We start from the raw sequence: 21,153 nt of genomic DNA, 5'->3' as shown, positions 1-21,153 counted from the left end.
AATTAGATGCTGTTTGCAGACAATACAGCTCTAGTGGCAGATTCCAAACAGAAACTCCAGGAGCTGATGATAAGTGTTTGGAAGAGTGAGTGAAAAGATAATGCTAACAATGATAATGAAAAAAAACAAAAGTATGTAATGGTTTCAAAGTAAGTTTGAATGAGAAGGACCTGGAGGTGAAGGAATTTACCTGGGATTGGACATAGCAGCCAACCTCATCATGAGTAAAAACACTAAAGCCCTCAGAACATTCTTGTTAAGGCCAATGTGACTGGAAACTGCACAAAAAAAATAAATCATATGCTATTAGTCAGGCTAGATGTACCCTGGGGCAATACATCATTAACCACATTAATGAAGGGGTGCATAAACATCACTAGTGGGAACATGGTATGACCCTCATAGCTGTTGATATGAGAAAAAACATCTGTATCATTGCATCAAGGATGGATAAACAGCATCTACAATTTCTGCAAGCTGTCTATAAACATCACAGAGTTCCATTAATCAACATACAATCAAACACAGAGAGCAAAATCCCCCTATCTAATGGTCAACCAATTTGAAAGCAAGTAGGAGAGCCTCTATCAACATTGCCTACTGCAATGAACCCTTCCCAAGCCAGCCCCAGGAGATCTGATAGGAATAGGCTAATAAGTGAGGCCACAGCACCTACCAGTGGGTCAGGGTAAAACCTGGTTGTCTCCAGACCTGGCTTTCCCATGCTCCTTTGCCCATCTGACATGGCTTACATATTATCTCCAACTTCCCATGATGGAAAATATAAATCTGGAGCCTCATATTGTGTAACTTACTTTCACCTGAAGACACCTAATATGTAAGCAAAATATTCTGTACACTGATCCATATATTATGAATTTATGTGTGGAAGTCGAGAACATTATCTCCGAAAGCAAAAATGGGTATGTTTGAAGGAATAGTGGTTCCAACAATGTTGTATGGTTGCAAGGCGTGGGCTATGGATAGAGTTGTGTACAGGAAGGTGGATGTACTGGAAATGAGAGGTTTGAGGACAATATGTGGTGTGAGGTGGTTTGATCGAGTAAGTAATAATAGGGTAAGAGAGATGTGTGGTAATAAAAAGAGTGTGGTTGAGAGAGCAGAAGAGGGTGTTTTGAAATGGTTTGGTCACATGGAGAGAATGAGTGAGGAAAGATTGAAAAAGAGGATATATGTGTCAGTGGTGGAGGGAACGAGAAGTGGGAGACCAAATTGGAGGTGGAAAGATGGAGTGAAAAAGATTTTGAGTGATCGGGGCCTGAACATGCAGGAGGGTGAAAGGCGTGCAAGGAATAGAGTGAATGGGAATGATGTGGCATACCGGGGTCAACATGCTGTCAATGGACTGAACCAGGACATGTGAAGTGTCTGGGGTAAACCATGGAAAGTTCTGTGGGACCTGGATATGGAAAGGGAGCTGTGGTTTCGGTGCATTATTACATGACAGCTAGAGACTGAGTGTGAACGAATGTAGCCTTTGTTGTCTTTTCCTGGCGCTACCTCGCACACATGAGGGGGGAGGGGGTTGTTATTTCATGTGTGGCGGGGTGGCAATGGGAATGAATAAAGGCAGACAGTATGAGTTATGTACATGTGTATATATGTATATGTCTGTGTGTGTATATATATATGTATACGTTGAGATGTATAGGTATGTATATTTGCGTGTGTGGACGTGTATGTATATACATGTGTATGTGGGTGGGTTGGGCCATTCTTTCGTCTGTTTCCTTGCGCTACCTCGCAAACACGGGAGACAGCGACAAAGCAAATAAATAAATATATTTTATCATTATTTCTGCATTTTGCTTTGCCGCTGTCTTCCGCGTTAGCGAGGTAGCGCAAGGAAACAGACGAAAGATGGGCCCAACCAACCCACATACACATGTATATACATACACGTCCACACATGCAAATATACATACCTATACATCTCAATGTATACATATAGATAAACACAGACATATACATATATACACATGTACATAATTCATACTGTCTGCCTTTATTCATTCTCATCGCCACCTCGCCACACATGAAATAACAACCCCCTCCCCCTCATGTGTGTGAGGTAGCACTAGGAAAAGACAACAAAGGCCACATTCGTTCACACTTAGTCTCTAGCTGTCATGTAATAATGCACTGAAACCACAGCTCTCCTTCCACATCCAGGCCCCACAGAACTTTCCATGGTTTACCCCAAACACTTCACATGCCCTGGTTCAATCCTTTGGCAGCATGTCGACCCCAGCATACCACATCATTCCAATTCACTCTATTCCTTGCACGCCTTTCACCCTCCTGCATGTTCAGGCCCCGATCACTCAAAATCTTTTTCACTCCATCTTTCCACCTCCAATTTGGTCTCCCACTTCTCCTAGTTCCCTCCACCTCTGACACATATATCCTCTTTGTCAATCTTTCCTCACTCATTCTCTCCATGTGACCAAACCATTTCAAGACACCCTCTTCTGCTCTCTCAACCACACTCCTTTTATTACCACACATCTCTCTTACCCTATTATTACTTACTCGATCAAACCACCTCACACCACATATTGTCCTCAAACATCTCATTTCCAGCACATCGACCTTCCTCTACACAACTCTATCCATAGCCCACGCCACGTAACCATACAACATTGTTGGAACCACTATTCCTTCAAACATACCCATTTTTGCTTTCCGAGATAATGTTCTCGACTTCCACACATTCTTCAAGGCTCCAAGAATTTTCGCCCCCTCCCCCACCCTATGATTCACTTCCACTTCCATGGTTCCATCCGCTGCCAGATCCACTAGCAGATATCTAAGACACTTCACTTCCTCCAGTTTTTCTCCGTTCAAACTTAGCTCCCAATTGACTTGACCCTCAACCCTACTGTACCTAATAACCTTGCTCTTATTCACATTTACTCTCAAGTTTCTTCTTTCACACACTTTACCAAACTCAGTCACCAGCTTCTGCAGTTTCTCACATGAATTAGCCACCAGCGCTGTATCATCAGCGAACAACAACTGACTCACTTCCCAAGCTCTCTCATCCACAACAGACTGCATACTTGCCCCTCTTTCTAAAACTCTTGCATTCACCTCCCTAACAACCCTATCCATAAACAAATTAAACAACCATGGAGACATCACACACCCTGCCGCAAACCTACATTCACTGAGAACCAATCACTTTCCTCTCTTCCTACACGTACACATGCCTTACATCCTTGATAAAAACTTTTCACTGCTTCTAACAACTTGCCTCCCACACCATATATTCTTAATACCTTCCACAGAGCATCTCTGTCAACTCTATCATATGCCTTCTCCAGATTCATAAATGCTACATACAAATCCATTTGCTTTTCTAAGTATTTCTCACATATATTCTTCAAAGCAAACACCTGATCCACACAGCCTCTACCACTTCTGAAACCACACTGCTCTTCCCCAATCTGATGCTCTGTACATTCTTTCACCCTCTCAATCAATACCTTCCCATATAATTTACCAGGAATACTCAACAAACTTATACCTCTGTAATTTGAGCACTCAACTTTGTCCCCTTTGCCTTTGTACAATGGCACTATGCAAACATTCTGCCAATCCTCAGGCACCTCAACATGAGTCATACATACATTAAATAACCTTACCAACCAGTCAACAATACAGTCACCCCCTTTTAAAAATTCCACTGCAATACCATTCAAAACCACTGCCTTGCTGGCTTTCATCTTCCACAAAGCTTTTACTACCTCTTTTCTGTTTACCTAATCATTTTCCCTAACCCTCTCACTTTGTACACCACCTCAACCAAAACACCCTATATCTGCCACTCAATCATCAAACACATTCAACAAACCTTCAAAATGCTCACTCCAGTCTACTTCTCACATCATCACTACTTGTTATCACCTCCCCATTAGCCGCCTTCACTGAAGTTCCCATTTGTTCCCTTGTCTTACGCACTTTATTTACCTCCTTCCAAAACATCCTTTTATTCTCCCTAAAATTTAATGATACTCTCTCACCCCAACTCTCATTTGCCCTTTTTTTCACCTCTTTCACCTTTCTCTTGACCTCCTGCCCTGCCTCTTTCTTTTATACATCTCCCACTCATTTGCATTATTTCCTTGCAAAAATCATCCAAATGTCTCTCTCTTCTCTTTCACTAATAATCTCACTTCTTCATCCCACCACTCACTACCCTTTCTAATCTGTCCACCTCCCACGCTTCTCATGCCACAAGCATCTTTTGCGCAATCCATCACTGATTCCCTAAATACATCCCATTCCTCCCCCACTCCCCTTACCGCCTTTGTTCTCACCTTTTTCCATTCTGTACTCAGTCTCTCCCGGTACTTCCTCACACAAGTCTCCTTCCCAAGCTCACTTACTCTCACAACTCTCTTCACCCCAACATTCTCTCTTCTTTTCTGTAAACCTCTATAAATCTTCACCTTCGCCTCCACAAGATAATGATCAGACATCCCTCCAGTTGCACCTCTCAGCACATTAACATCCTAAAGTCTCTCTTTCACGCGCCTATCAATCAACACGTAATCCAATAGCGCTCTCTGGCCATCTCTCCTACTTACATATGTATACTTATGTATATCTCTCTTTTTAAACCAGGTATTCCCTATCACCAGTCCTTTTTCAGCACATAAATCTACAAGCTCTTCACCATTTCCCTTTACAACACTGAACACCTCATGTACACCAATTATTCCCTCAACTGCCACATTACTCACCTTTGCATTCAAATCACCCATCACTATCACCCGGTCTTGTGCATCAAAACCACTAACACACTCATTCAGCTGCTCCCAAAACACTTGCTTCTCATTATCTTTCTTCTCATGCCCACATGCAAATGCACCAATAATCACCCATCTCTCTCCATCCACTTTCAGTTTTACCCATATCAATCTAGAGTTTACTTTCTTACACTCTATCACATACTCCCACCACTCCTGTTTCAGAAGTAGTGCTACTCCTTCCCTTGCTCTTGTCCTCTCACTAACCCCTGACTTTACTCCCAAGACATTCCCAAACCACTCTTCCCCTTTACCCTTGAGCTTCGTTTCACTCAGAGCCAAAACATCCAGGTTCCTTTCCTCAAACATACTACCTATCTCTCCTTTTTTCTCATCTTGGTTACATCCACACACATTTAGACATCCCAATCTGAACCTTTGAGAAGGATGAGCACTCCCCGCGTGACTCCTTCTTCTGTTTCCCCTTTTAGAAAGTTAAAATACAAGGAGGGGAGGGTTTCTAGCCCCCCGCTCCCATCCCCTTTAGTCGCCTTCTACGACACGTGAGGAATGCATGGGAAGTATTCTTTCTCAACTATCCCCAGCGATATATGAGAGAATGCTTCCATCACATACATCCAGGCCCCACAAAACTTTCCATGGTTTACCCCAGACATTTCACATGCCCTGGTTTAATCCATTAACAGCACATCGACCCCGGAAAACTGCATCCTTCCAATTCACTCTATTCCTTGCTCGCCTTTCACCCTCCTGTGTGTTCAGGCCCCAATTGCTCAAAATCTTTTCACTCCATCCTTCCACCTCCAATTTGGTCTCCTGCTTCTCCTCATTCCCTCCACCTCTGACACATATATCTTCTTTGTCAATCTTTCCTCACTCATTCTCTCCATGTGTCCAAACCATTTCAACACACCCTCTTCTCCTCTCTCAACCACACTCTTTTTATTACCAAACATCTCTCTTACCCTTTCATTACTTACTCGATCAAACCACCTCACACCATGTATTGTCATCAAACATTTCATTTCCAACACATCCACCCTCCTTCACACAACTCTATCTATAGCCAATGCCTCACAACCATGGAACGTTGTCAGAACCACTACTCCTTCAAAGATACCCATTTTTGCTCTCCGAGATAGGGGAGAAAGAAAACTTCCCATGTATTCTCTGCATGTCTTAAAAGGTGAATGAAAGGGGCAAGAGCTTGGAGGTAAGAATTCTTCTCCTCCTGTTTTAATTTTCCAAAAGAAGGTACAGAGAAGGGAGCCAAAAAACGATTTTACCCCTCTAAGGCTCAGTCATCTGTTCTTGACGCTACCAGCTAACACGGAAAAAGGTCATGTATGAAAAAGTAACATGTAGGGGACTGCTACCAAGGTAAGATGTCGATTCCTGTACCCTCAGTAGAATGCTGGAGATAAACAAAAGAAATGAAGCACTCTGTAGGGAGAAAAGCATGTTTAGTATAGACCTGTGGGACCATTTTAGTCTTGATAGATCGCTTTATGCTAGGAATGGCCTTCACTTAAATGGAATAAAGAAAGCCTGCCTTGGCAAGGTACTGGATGAGAATATTAGGCCTTTTATTTGATATAGATAAACTACTCAGGAAAGCAAGTCACAGTCTAGCTAATGAAGGAACTACGAGAGTGGTGGAGGGTGAGGGCGTAGCTGTGGGGGATAGGTCAGTGCAGAGGGAATCTGAGTGTGAATGGGTTCTGAGAAACAAGGTATTAGAGGATGGATGGGACCTTGGCAGTAGGGATCCTCAACTAGTAGCAGTAGCCTCACAAGCATAGGAATTAGCAAGAGAGGTCAAGTACAGTAAGCTGGGGACAGCTCCAGCAGTATAAGTAGCTGCCTCACAAGAGACTTTTACATAAACTCAAAGGACACAGAATTGGTGGAGAAGTCTGTACATGGATCAGAGACTGGCTTACCAGATAAATGCAGCATGTAGTATTAAACGGCAAAGCCTCAGAATGGCTAGATGTAATGAGTGATGTGCCACAGGGATCAGTCCTAGGCCCAATTCTATTCATAATATACATAAATGACCTAGAACTTGGTCTCATATCTAAGATCTCCAGATTTGCTGACAATACTAAACTAGGAAATAGAGCTGTAAACAGGTGGGACTGCAAAATGATTCAAGATGTTAACTTATGAGCAGAGTGGTCAGACAGATGGCAAATGAAGTTCAATGTAGACAAGTGCAAATTTATGCCCTTTGGAGACAAGAATATATGTTTTGACTACAAACTAGTTGGAAATTCTCTAACTAAAGTAAATGAAGAAAAGGACCTTGAAGTTATCATTAGCAACAATTTGAAATACACAAAACAGTATCAAGCAGCAAGTAAAAAAGGTTACCAAATGTTAGGTTTCATAGCCACAAACATAGATCATAAGACATGAGAAACAATTCTCACACTTTATAACTCTATAGTAAGACGACACCTTGAATATTCAGTTGAGTTTTGGTCCCCAAACTATAAAAAAGATGAGGAAAAATCAAAACAAGTACAAAAACGTGTGAAAAAATTGCTCCCATCCATTCGAAAGCTGGCATACGAAGAGAGGCTAAAAAAATCAGATCTCTTCTCCCTTAAAAACGTAGGCTTCACGGTGACTTAATCCAAGAGTTCAAAATTCTGAGCAGGTTCAATAAAGTAAACCATGAGCAGCTTTTCAAAATACAAGACAATACGGTTACTAGGACAAATGAAATAAAAGTCAAAGCTAAAAGATGAGTACAGACATGGGAAAAGCTTTTTCTTCCTGTAGGTGTGCTGAGGTAGTAAAAGCTTTGCAGAAGATGAAAGCTGGCAAGGCAGCGGGTTTGGATGGTATTGCAGTGGAATTTATTAAAAAAAGGGGGTGACTGTGTTGTTCACTGGTTGGTAAGGTTATTTAATGTACGTATGACTCATGGTAAGGTGCCTCAGGATTGGCAGAATGTTTGCATAGTGCCATTGTACAAAGGCAAAGGGGATAAAGGTGAGTGCTCAGATTACAGAGGTATAAGTTTGTTGAGTATTCCTGGTAAATTATATGGGAGGGTATTGATTGAGAGGGTGAAGGCATGTACAGAGCATCAGAATGGGGAAGAGCACTGTGGTTTCAGAAGTGGTAGAGGATAAGTGGATCATGTGTTCTTCTCATGCCCAGGTGCATATGCACCAATAATCACCCATCTCTCTCCATCAACTTTCAGTTTTACCCATATCAATCTAGAATTTACTTTCTAACACTCTATCACATACTCTCACCACTCCTGTTTCAGGAGTAGTGCTACTCCTTCCCTTGCTCTTGTCCTCTCACTAACTCCTGACTTTACTCCCAAGGCATTCCCAAACCACTCTTCCCCTTTACCCTTGAGCTTCGTTTCACTCAGAGCCAAAACATCCATGTTTCTTTCCTCAAACATACTACCTATCTCTCCTTTTTTCTCATCTTGTTTACATCCACACACATTTAGACACCCCAATCTAAGCCTTCGAGGAGGATGAGCACTCCCCGCACGACTCCTTCTTCTGTTTCCCCTTTTAGAAAGTTAAAATACAAGGAGGGGAGGGTTTCTGGCCCCCCCACTCCCGTCCCCTTTAGTCGCCTTCTATGACACGTGAGGAATGCGTGGGAAGTATTCTTTCTCCCCTATCCCCAGATCCATATATATATATATATATATATATATATACTACTGTTTGGTTCTGGGAGCATTGAAGAATGTGTGGAAGGCGAGAACATTATCTCAGAGAAAAAATGGGTATGTTTGAAGGAATAGTGATTTCAACAATGTTATATGGTTGCAAGGTTTGGGCTATAGATAGGGTTGTGCTGAGGAGGGTGGATGTGTTGGAAATGAGATGCTTAAGGATAATATGTGGTGTGAAGTGGTTTGATCGAATAAGTAATGAAAGGGTAAGAGAGATTTTTTTTTTTTTCTTTTTGCTTTGTCGCTGTCTCCCGCGTTTGCGAGGTAGCGCAAGGAAACAGACGAAAGAAGTGGCCCAACCCACCCCCATACACATGTATATACATACGTCCATACACGCAAATATACATACCTACACAGCTTTCCATGGTTTACCCCAGACGCTTCACATGCCCTGATTCAATCCACTGACAGCACGTCAACCCTGGGATACCACATCGATCCAGTTCACTCTATTCCTTGCCCCCCTTTCACCCTCCTGCATGTTCAGGCCCCGATCACACAAAGTCTTTTTCACTCCATCTTTCCACCTCCAATTTGGTCTCCCACTTCTCCTCGTTCGCTCCACCTCCGACACATATATCCTCTTGGTCAATCTTTCCTCACTCATTCTCTCCATGTGCCCAAACCATTTCAAAACATCGAAGGTATTTAAGAATACATGGTGTGGGAGGTAAGTTGTTAGAAGCAGTGAAAAGTTTTTATTGAGTATGTAAGGCATGTGTACATGTAGGAAAGTGATTGGTTCTCAGTGAATGTGGGTTTGCAGCAGGGGTGCATGATGTCTCCATGGTTGTTTAATTTGTTTATGGATGGGGTTCTTAGGGAGGTGAATGCAAGAGTTTTGGAAAGAGGGGCAAGTATGCAGTCTGTTGTGGATGAGAGAGCTTGGGAAGTGAGTCAGTTGTTGTTCGCTGATGATACAGCGCTGGTGGCTGATTCATGTGAGAAACTGCAGAAGCTGGTGACTGAGTTTGGTAAAGTGTGTGAAAGAAGAAAGCTGAGAGTAAATGTAAATAAGAGCAAGGTTATTAGGTACAGTAGGGTTGAAGGACAAGTCAATTAGGAGGTATGTTTGAACAGAGAAAAACTGGAGGAAGTGAAGTGTTTTAGATATCTGGGAGTGGATTTGGCAGCGGATGGAACCATGGAAGCGGAAACGAATCATAGGGTGAGGGAGGGGGCAAAAGTTCTGGGAGCGTTGTTGTGGGAGCGTTGAAAAATGTGGAAGGTGAGAAAGTTATCTCAGAGAGCAAAAATGGGTATGTCTGAAGGAATAGTGGTTCCGACAATGTATATGGGCTATAGATAGAGTTGTGCGGAGTAGGGTGGATATGTTGGAAATGAGATGTTTGAGAACAATATTGGTGTGAGGTGGTTTGATCGGGTCAGTAATGACAGGGTAAGAGAGATGTAAGGCAATAAAAAGAGCGTGTTTGAGATAGCAGAAGAGGGTGTTTTGAAATGGTTTGGTCACATGGAGAGAATGAGTGAGGAAAGACTGACAAAGAGGATATATGTGTCAGAGGTGGAGGGAATGAGAAGAAGTGGGAGACCAAACTGGAGATGGAAAGATGGAGTGAAAAAGATTTTGAGTGATCGGGACCTGAACATGCAGGAGGGTGAAAGGCGTGAAAGGAATAGAGTGAATTGGAACGATGTGGTATACTGGGGTCGACGTGCTGTCAATGGATTGAACTAGGGCATGTTAAGTGTCTGGGGTAAACCATGGAAAGTTCTGTGGGGCCTGGATGTGGAAAGGGAGCTGTGGTCTCGGTGCATTATACATGACAGCTAGAGACTGAGTGTGAACGAATGTGGCCTGTGTTGTCTTTTCCTAATGCTACCTCGCACACATGCGAGGGGAGGGGGTTGTCATTTTCATGTGTGGTGGGGTGGTGACAGGAATGAATAAGGGCAGACAGTATGCATTATGTATATGTGTATACATGTATATGTCTGTGTGTGTATATAGGTTTGCGGCAGGGGTGTGTGATGTCTCCATGGTTGTTTAATTTGTTTATGGATGGGGTTGTTAGGGAGGTAAATGCAAGAGTCCTGGAAAGAGGGGCAAGTATGAAGTCTGTTGGGGATGAGAGAGCTTGGGAAGTGAGTCAGTTGTTGTTCGCTGATGATACAGCGCTGGTGGCTGATTCATGTGAGAAACTGCAGAAGCTGGTGACTGAGTTTGGTAAAGTGTGCGGAAGAAGAAAGTTAAGAGTAAATGTGAATAAGAGCAAGGTTATTAGGTACAGTAGGGTTGAGGGTCAAGTCAATTGGGAGGTGAGTTTGAATGGAGAAAAACTGGAGGAAGTGAAGTGTTTTAGATATCTGGGAGTGGATCTGGCAGCGGATGGAACCATGGAAGCGGAAGTGGATCATAGGGTGGGGGAGGGGGCGAAAATTTTGGGAGCCTTGAAAAATGTGTGGAAGTCGAGAACATTATCTCGGAAAGCAAAAATGGGTATGTTTGAAGGAATAGTGGTTCCAACAATGTTGTATGGTTGCGAGGCGTGGGCTATGGATAGAGTTGTGCGCAGGAGGATGGATGTGCTGGAAATGAGATGTTTGAGGACAATGTGTGGTGTGAGGTGGTTTGATCGAGTAAGTAACGTAAGGGTAAGAGAGATGTGTGGAAATAAAAAGAGCGTGGTTGAGAGAGCAGAAGAGGGTGTTTTTAAATGGTTTGGGCACATGGAGAGAATGAGTGAGGAAAGATTGACCAAGAGGATATATGTGTCGGAGGTGGAGGGAACGAGGAGAAGAGGGAGACCAAATTGGAGGTGGAAAGATGGAGTGAAAAAGATTTTGTGTGATCGGGGCCTGAACATGCAGGAGGGTGAAAGGAGGGCAAGGAATAGAGTGAATTGGAGCGATGTGGTATACAGGGGTTGACGTGCTGTCAGTGGATTGAATCAAGGCATGTGAAGCGTCTGGGGTAAACCATGGAAAGCTGTGTAGGTATGTATATTTGCGTGTGTGGACGTGTGTATGTACATGTGTATGGGGGGGGTTGGGCCATTTCTTTCGTCTGTTTCCTTGCGCTACCTCGCAAACGCGGGAGACAGCGACAAAGTATAAAAAAAAAAAAAAACATTGAGATCTATAGGTATGCATATGTAAGTGTGTGGACACATATGTATATACATGCATATGTGGGTGGGTTGGGCCACTGTTTCATCTGTTTCCTTGCGCCACCTCGCTAATGTGGGAGACAGCGACAAATTTAAAAAACAAGTGTGCTGAGCACTGAAATTTGTTACCGTCAGATGTGGTGAATGCTAAAACTATAAATATCTTCAAAAGTTGTTTAGACAGATATTTTATAAATTCAGGTATATTTTGAGAAAAATGTTGGAAATAAATGTATAAATGACAGCCATAATGGGGACACTAGAAGGCTAATTTGCAGCAGTGGGTAGTAAGTGATAGTTAAAAAAGTACTGAGTGGAATTAAATTTTTTTGTCAAATCTTTTTTTTTTCAAACAACCCAGTCATGGGCCAATCAAGCCTCCTGTTGTCTGTATTTCTCATGTAAACATGTAAAGAATTCTACCACTGTATTCCCTGCATGTCATACAAGGCAACTAAAGTGGGTTTTGTAATATTCCTATGAACGGTTGAAGATGTCCTTAAGTTCATCGATCACAAAAGGGCTGAAGTATTTCATGTGAAATTTGATGTATTAACAGGACCTATTGCAGGAGACTTCTCGAAGGTTTTAAATGCATTCCTTCTGTCAAGAGGTGATAGTGATAACTGTGTATGAGCAGCTGTTTCTGAATGGATTTTTTGTAGGTTTTTCAAAGTTTTCTTGTTTAGGTATGTAGTTATTTTTTAAGTAGTGTTTAATGAGTATGTGTGTGTGTTCTTTGGGAGAAGGGAACATCACTACATTGGGACAGCAGTGCTTCACATGCTGGGATGGGCTGAGTTGGTGCTAGTGGTGAGGATCTTCTTGAACATGCTTCAGTATTTCTAAATATCCCACTTGGTTTTGTCTCAGCTCGTTTGTTCTATTTCATAAGGTCAACATCTTGTGGAGAAAAGTTTGGATTATACATCTTTCTATGTTCTAGTGGTATGTGCTTTTTGGTGGCTCATTTCGTGATAGCATGATATAGGGATGGGAAATCACATGAAGTGAAGTTCTGAAGCTTGGATTCCACTTAAAGCATGAATGCTGGCCAATCTGATTTCCTGTTCTTTTTTTGTGTATGTTTTTGGTGGCTGAGTGGGTTGGATGGGTAAACTGAAGAGTTATTAGAATGAGTATGTGGTCTGAAGAGACCATGCAGAGCATTCCAGGCGATCTTTGTGTGCAACGCTTGTGTGCACAAATTACGTACGGTGAGGACTGCTCCCAGAGGTGGTGTACTGGAAGTCTGGTTGGGTGGTTGCTTATGTCAAAGATTTTAAAGGGCAGGTGGGAGTGGAAGGTATGAAAGTGATAATTATGTTGTAATTAATGTCATGTAGTTTTATTTCTAAAGACAGTACGACAAGGGTTGTCACTGTTTGTGATCTATAGTATGTCAAGAGTGTTGTCACTGTTTGTGATCTATACGTATGTCAAGAGTGTTGTCATTGTGAACTAGAGTATATCATGAGTGTTGTCCTTGTTTGTGATCTACTTTGTGCTCAGAGCAGTGTCTGTGATTTAGATGTTGTCATGAGTCCTCCTTGTCAGTACTGTCTGCCTTGCCTTAAGGTTGTGTAGGTTGTGTAATCATAAAAAGGAGAAATCATGGAACTGGGTGTAAGTTTGTTTTTTGGGTGAGGGCTGTATATGTATTGTTCTTGAAGAAGGTTGAGTACTTTTGTTATTATTGCTTTTCTTGTCACTGCTGTGGAGCAGAAGGATTAGCTACTGAAGAGAAGGGTTGTCATAGCAGTCACCTTCCAAAATACATAGGAGATACATGGGTATTTTTTTCTCCCCTGTCCCAAGGGTTAAATATGTAGATACAGATATCAGAAACATAATAATACAAAAATAGAATAAATTTCTACATTTATTCTTTTCCTCATATTCAAGACCTTTACTATATGCATGACTACATGGATACAGTCCTATGAAAAATTCAATATATAAAACATAAAGGGTGTGGTTGAGAGAGCAGAAGAGGGTGTGTTGAAATGGTTTGGTCACATGGAAAGAATGAGTGAGGAAAGATTGACAAAGAGGATATAGGTGTCAGAAGTGGAGGGAACAAGAAGAGGAAGACCAAATTGGAGGTGGAAGGATGGAGTGAAAAAGATTTTGAGCGATGGGGCCTGAACATGCAGGAAGGTGAAAGGCATGCAAGGAATATATAAATGTAAATGTTGAAATGTATAGGTATGTATATGTGCGTGTGTGGACGTGTATACATTTGTATGTGGGTGGGTTAGGCCATTCTTTCATCTGTTTCCTTGCACTACCTCGATAACGCGGGAGACAGCAACAAAGTATAATAAAAAAAATTATAAAACATAAAATGAAAGGGGTGATGCTAACTAAAGCAGAGTTATGAAAACTGACAACCAACAATATCTTACCACAAGATGCATGTTCATCAGAGTCATCACCAGGGCCACAATCTTTGTCAATATCACACACCCAAGACTGAGCAATACACCGCCGAGACTCCTTACATCTGTGAAATCATGAAATAATAAGGTCAAATATACTAAGTACTAAATTCATGAAACTAAGTGAATACAATACATGGTAGTAATAAAAATTCATAACAAGCTTAATAAAATCTTGGATATCACTTAAAAATAAATATCGTAAAATCTTCACCTTTTTGTATTCAAATTCCAGAAAATACACAATAATGTGTAGTAATAAAAATTCATAACAAGCTTAATAAAATCTTGGATATCATTAAAAATAAAAATTGTAAAATCTTCACCTTTTTGTAATCAAATTCCAGAAAATACACAATAATGTTCAAAAGTTCATTCCAACATTTACTGAACAGAAGAATCAAATAGCAATTTGCTCATCAATATACAATGACAAACAGATAAACATTGAAATACTCTAGTTTTAATTACCGAAACTTGTTTGCTGGACACAGTGGATAACTGCATTCATCAGGACTTTCATCTGAACCATCATCACAATCCCGGTCTCCATCGCACACCCAGTAGGCATCAATGCACTGATTATTGCCACACTGAAACATGTCTTTGTGACACTGAGCAGCCTCTGAAAAATATCAAGCCTATTCGCTTCATTCTTTCAAAGGATAAAAAACAATATAAAGAAGGGCTTCCTCTAGCAAATATTTTTCCAGAAATATATATATTTTTTTTTTTTTTTCATACTATTTGCTATTTCCCGCGATAGCGAGGTAGCGTTAAGAACAGAGGACTGGGCCTTTGAGGGAATATCCTCACCTGGACCTCTTCTCTGTTCCTTCTTTTGGAAAATTAAAAAAAAAAAAAAAAAAAAAAACGAGAGGGGAGGATTTCCAGCCCCCCGCTCCCTTCCCTTTTAGTCGCCTTCTACGACACGCAGGGAATACGTGGGAAGTATTCTTTCTCCCCTATCCCCAGTACTAAATCAAAATATATATATATATATATATATATATATATATATATATATATATATATATATATATATTAAGTTATTAGGTACAGTAGGGTTTAGGGTCAAGTCAATTGGGAGGTAAGTTTGAATGGAGAAAAACTGGAGGAAGTAAAGTGTTTTAGATATCTGGGAGTGGATCTGGCAGCGGATGGAACCATGGAAGCGGAAGTGAATCATAGGATGGGGGAGGGGGCGAAAATCCTGGGAGCCTTGAAGAATGTGTGGAAGTCGAGAACATTATCTCGGAAAGCAAAAATGGGTATGTTTGAAGGAATAGTGGTTCCAACAATGTTGTATGGTTGCGAGGCGTGGTCTATGGATAGAGTTGTGCGCAGGAGGGTGGATGTGCTGGAAATGAGATGGGGGAGTGGGGGAGGAATGGGATGTATTTAGTGAATCAGTGATGGATTGCGCAAAAGATGCTTGTGGCATGAGAAGAGCAGGAGGTGGGTTGATTAGAAAGGGTAGTGAGTGGTGGGATGAAGAAGTAAGATTATTAGTGAAAGAGAAGAGAGAGGCATTTGGATGATTTTTGCAGGGAAAAAATGCAATTGAGTGGGAGATGTATAAAAGAAAGAGGTGAAAAAGAGGGCAAATGAGAGTTGGGGTGAGAGAGTATCATTAAATTTTAGGGAGAATAAGAAGATGTTCTGGAAGGAGGTAAATAAAGTGCGTAGGACAAGGGAGCAAATGGGAACTTCAGTGACGGGCGCAAATGGGGAGGTGATAACAAGTAGTGGTGATGTGAGAAAGAGATGGAGTGAGTATTTTGAAGGTTTGTTGAATGTGTTTGGTGATAAAGTGGCGGATATAGGGTGTTTTGGTCGAGGTGGTGTGCAAAGTGAGAGGGTTAGGGAAAATGATTTGGTAAACAGAGAAGAGGTAGTAAAAGCTTTGCGGAAGATGAAAGCCGGCAAGGCAGCAGGTTTGGATGGTATTGCAGTGGAATTTATTAAAAAAGGGGGTGACTGTATTATTGACTGGTTGGTAACGTTATTTAATGTATGTATGACTCATGGTGAGGTGCCTGAGGATTGGCGAAATGCGTGCATAGTGCCATTGTACAAAGGCAAAGGGGATAAGAGTGAGTGCTCAAATTTCAGAGGTATAAGTTTGTTGAGTATTCCTGGTAAATTATATGGGAGGGTATTGATTGAGAGGGTGAAGGCTTGTACAGAGCATCAGATTGGGGAAGAGCAGTGTGGTTTCAGAAGTGGTAGAGGATGTGTGGATCAGGTGTTTGCTTTGAAGAATGTATGTGAGAAATACTTAGAAAAGCAAATGGATTTGTATGTAGCATTTATGGATCTGGAGAAGGCATATGATAGAGTTGATAGAGATGCTCTGTGGAAGGTATTAAGAATATATGGTGTGGGAGACAAGTTGTTAGAAGCAGTGAAAAGTTTTTATCGAGGATGTAAGGCATGTGTACGTGTAGGAAGAGAGGAAAGTGATTGGTTCTCAGTGAATGTAGGTTTGCAGCTGGGGTGTGTGATGTCTCCATGGTTGTTTAATTTGTTTATGGATGGGGTTGTTAGGGAGGTAAATGCAAGAGTCCTGGAAAGAGGGGCAAGTATGAAGTCTGTTGGGGATGAGAGAGCTTGGGAAGTGAGTCAGTTGTTGTTCGCTGATGATACAGCGCTGGTGGCTGATTCATGTGAGAAACTGCAGAAGCTGGTGACTGAGTTTGGTAAAGTGTGTGGAAGAAGTAAGTTAAGAGTAAATGTGAATAAGAGCAAGGTTATTAGGCACAGTAGGGTTGAGGGTCAAGTCAATTGGGAGGTGAGTTTGAATGGAGAAAAACTGGAGGAAGTGAAGTGTTTTAGATATCTGGGAGTGGATCTGTCAGCGGATGGAACCATGGAAGCGGAAGTGGATCATAGGGTGGGGGAGGGGGCGAAAATTTTGGGAGCCTTGAAAAATGTGTGGAAGTCGGGAACATTATCTCGGAAAGCAAAAATGGGTATGTTTGAAGGAATAGTGGTTCCAACAATGTTGTATGGTTGCGAGGCGTGGGCTATGGATAGAGTTGTGCGCGGGAGGATGGATGTGCTGGAAATGAGATGTTTGAGGACAATGTGTGGTGTGAGGTGGTTTGATCGAGTAAGTAACGTAAGGGTAAGAGAGATGTGTGGAAATAAAAAGAGCGTGGTTGAGAGAGCAGAAGAGGGTGTTTTGAGGTGGTTTGGGCACATGGAGAGAATGAGTGAGGAAAGATTGACCAAGAGGATATATGTGTCGGAGGTGGAGGGAACGAGGAGAAGAGGGAGACCAAATTGGAGGTGGAAAGATGGAGTGAAAAAGATTTTGTGTGATCGGGGCCTGAACATGCAGGAGGGTGAAAGGAGGGCAAGGAATAGAGTGAATTGGAGCGATGTGGTATACTGGGGTTGACGTGCTGTCGGTGGATTGAATCAAGGCATGTGAAGCGTCTGGGGTAAACCATGGAAAGCTGTGTAGGTATGTATATTTGCGTGTGTGGACGTGTGTATGTACATGTGTATGGGGGGGGGGGTTGGGCCATTTCTTTCGTCTGTTTTGGGAAGGAGACTTGTGTGAGGAAGTACCAGGAGAGACTGAGTACAGAATGGAAAAAGGTGAGAACAATGGAAGTAAGGGGAGTGGGGGAGGAATGGGATGTATTTAGGGAATCAGTGATGGATTGCGCAAAAGATGCTTGTGGTATGAGAAGAGTGGGAGGTGAGTTGATTAGAAAGGGTAGTGAGTGGTGGGATGAAGAAGTAAGAGTATTAGTGAAAGAGAAGAGAGAGGCTTTTGGACGATTTTTGCAGGGAAAAAATGCAAATGAGTGGGAGACATATAAAAGAAAGAGACAGGAGGTCAAGAGAAAGGTGCAAGAGGTGAAAAAAAGGGCAAATGAGAGTTGGGGTGAGAGAGTATCATTAAATTTTAGGGAGAATAAAAAGATGATCTGGAAGGAGGTAAACAAAGTGCGTAAGACAAGGGAGCAAATGGGAACTTCAGTGAAGGGTGCAAATGGGGAGGTGATAACAAGTAGTGGTGATGTGAGAAGAGATGGAGTGAGTATTTTGAAGGTTTGTTGAATGTGTTTGGTGATAAAGTGGCGGATATAGGGTGTTTTGGTCGAGGTGGTGTGCAAAGTGAGAGCGTTAGGGAAAATGATTTGGTAAACAGAGAAGAGGTAGTAAAAGCTTTGCGGAAGATGAAAGCCGGCAAGGCAGCAGGTTTGGATGGTATTGCAGTGGAATTTATTAAAAAAGGGGGTGACTGTATTATTGACTGGTTGGTAACGTTATTTAATGTATGTATAACTCATGGTGAGGTGCCTGAGGATTGGCGGAATGCGTGCATAGTGCCATTGTACAAAGGCAAAGGGGATAAGAGTGAGTGCTCAAATTACAGAGGTATAAGTTTGTTGAGTATTCCTGGTAAATTATATGGGAGGGTATTGATTGAGAGGGTGAAGGCTTGTACAGAGCATCAGATTGGGGAAGAGCAGTGTGGTTTCAGAAGTGGTAGAGGATGTGTGGATCAGGTGTTTGCTTTGAAGAATGTATGTGAGAAATACTTAGAAAAGCAAATGGATTTGTATGTAGCATTTATGGACCTGGAGAAGGCATATGATAGAGTTGATAGAGATGCTCTGTGGAAGGTATTAAGAATATATGGTGTGGGAGACAAGTTGTTAGAAGCAGTGAAAAGTTTTTATCGAAGATGTAAGGCATGTGTACGTGTAGGAAGAGAGGAAAGTGATTGGTTCTCAGTGAATGTAGGTTTGCGGCAGGGGTGTGTGATGTCTCCATGGTTGTTTAATTTGTTTAATATATATATATATATATATATATATATATATATATATATATATATATATATATATATATATATATATATATATTTATATATATTATCCCTGGGGATAGGGGATTAAGAGTACTTCCCACGTATTCCCTGCGTGTCGTAGAAGGTGACTAAAAGGGGAGGGAGCGGGGGGCTGGAAATCCTCCCCTCTTGGTTTTTTTTTAATTTTCCAAAAGAAGGAACAGAGAATTGGGCCGGGTGAGGGTATTCCCTCAAAGGCCCAGTCATATGTTCTTAACGCTACCTCACTAATGCGGGAAATGGCGAATAGTTTGAAAGAAAGAAATATATATATATATATATATATATATATATATATATATATATATATATATATATATATATATATATATATATTTTTTTTTTTTTTTTTTATACTTTGTCGCTGTCTCCCGCGTTTGCGAGGTAGCGCAAGGAAACAGACGAAAGAAATGGCCCAACCCCCCCCCATACACATGTACATACACACGTCCACACACGCAAATATACATACCTACACAGCTTTCCTTGGTTTACCCCGGACGCTTCACATGCCTTGATTCAATCCACTGACAGCACGTCAACCCCTGTATACCACATCGCTCCAAGTCACTCTATTCCTTGCCCTCCTTTCACCCTCCTGCATGTTCAGGCCCCGATCACACAAAATCCTTTTCACTCCATCTTTCCACCTCCAATTTGGTCTCCCTCTTCTCCTCGTTCCCTCCACCTCCGACACATATATCCTCTTGGTCAATCTTTCCTCACTCATTCTCTCCATGTGCCCAAACCATTTCAAAACACCCTCTTCTGCTCTCTCAACCACGTTCTTTTTATTTCCACACATCTCTCTTACCCTTACGTTACTTACTCGATCAAACCACCTCACACCACACATTGTCCTCAAACATCTCATTTCCAGCACATCCATCCTCCTGCGCACAACTCTATCCATAGCCCACGCCTCGCAACCATACAACATTGTTGGAACTACTATTCCTTCAAACATACCCATTTTTGCTTTCCGGGATAATGTTCTCGACTTCCACACATTTTTCAAGGCTCCCAAAATTTTCGCCCCCTCCCCCACCCTATGATCCACTTCCGCTTCCATGGTTCCATCCGCTGACAGATCCACTCCCAGATATCTAAAACACTTCACTTCCTCCAGTTTTTCTCCATTCAAACTCACCTCCCAATTGACTTGACCCTCAACCCTACTGTACCTAATAACCTTGCTCTTATTCACATTTACTCTTAACTTTCTTCTTCCACACACTTTACCAAACTCCGGCACCAGCTTCTGCAGTTTCTCACATGAATCCGCCACCAGCGCTGTATCATCAGCGAACAACAACTGACTCACTTCCCAAGCTCTCTCATCCCCAACAGACTTCATACTTGCCCCTCTTTCCAAGACTCTTGCATTTACCTCCCTAACAACCCCATCCATAAACAAATTAAACAACCATGGAGACATCACACACCCCTGCCGCAAACCTACATTCACTGAGAACCAATCACTTTCCTCTCTTCCTACACGTACACATGCCTTACATCCTCGATAAAAACTTTTCACTGCTTCTAACAACTTGCCTCCCACACCATATATTCTTAATACCTTCCACAGAGCATCTCTATCTATATCTATATATATATATATATATATATATATATATATATATATATATATATTTTTTTTTTCATACTATTCGCCATCTCCCACGTTAGCAAGGTAGCGTTAAGACCAGAGGACTGAGCCTTTTAGGGAATATCCTCACTTGGCCCCCTCCTCTGTTCCTTCATTAGGAAAACTAAAAAAGAGAGGGGAGGATTTCCAGCCCCCCGCTCCTTTCCCTTTTAGTCGCCTTCTACGACACGCAGGGAATACGTGGGAAGCATTCTTTCTCCCCTATCCCCAGGGATAATATATATATATATATATATATATATATATATATATATATATATATATATATATATATATATATATATATATATATATATATATTATCCCTGGGGATACGGGAGAAAGAATACTTCCCACATATTCCCTGCGTGTTGTAGAAGGCGACTAAAAGGGAAGGGAGCGGGGGGCTGGAAATCCTCCCCTCTCGTTTTTTTTCTTTTTTCTTTTTTTAATTTTCCAAAAGAAGGTACAGAGAAGAGGGCCAGGTGAGGATATTTCCTCAAAGGCCCAGTCCTCTGTTCTTAACGCTACCTCGCTATC

At 41.8% G+C, this 21,153-nt stretch overlaps 1 protein-coding gene across 1 annotated transcript in view; it reads right to left on the bottom strand.

The window, feature by feature from the left end:
- Positions 1-21,153, bottom strand: part of LRP1 (LDL receptor protein 1) — a 1,167,923-nt gene that overhangs the window by 726,599 nt on the left and 420,171 nt on the right. The window contains exons 19-20 of the mRNA XM_071663699.1: positions 14,564-14,717; positions 14,060-14,157 (exon numbers count right to left, since the gene is read on the bottom strand). Of these exons, the coding sequence (XP_071519800.1) occupies positions 14,060-14,157; positions 14,564-14,717 (252 nt within the window). The remainder of the gene's footprint in view (positions 1-14,059; positions 14,158-14,563; positions 14,718-21,153) is intronic.

This window comes from Panulirus ornatus, chromosome 1, assembly GCF_036320965.1.
Source record: "Panulirus ornatus isolate Po-2019 chromosome 1, ASM3632096v1, whole genome shotgun sequence".
NCBI lineage: Eukaryota > Metazoa > Arthropoda > Malacostraca > Decapoda > Palinuridae > Panulirus > Panulirus ornatus.
Note: the sequence above shows the minus strand (reverse complement) of the source record. Positions and strands in the feature narration are given on the sequence as shown.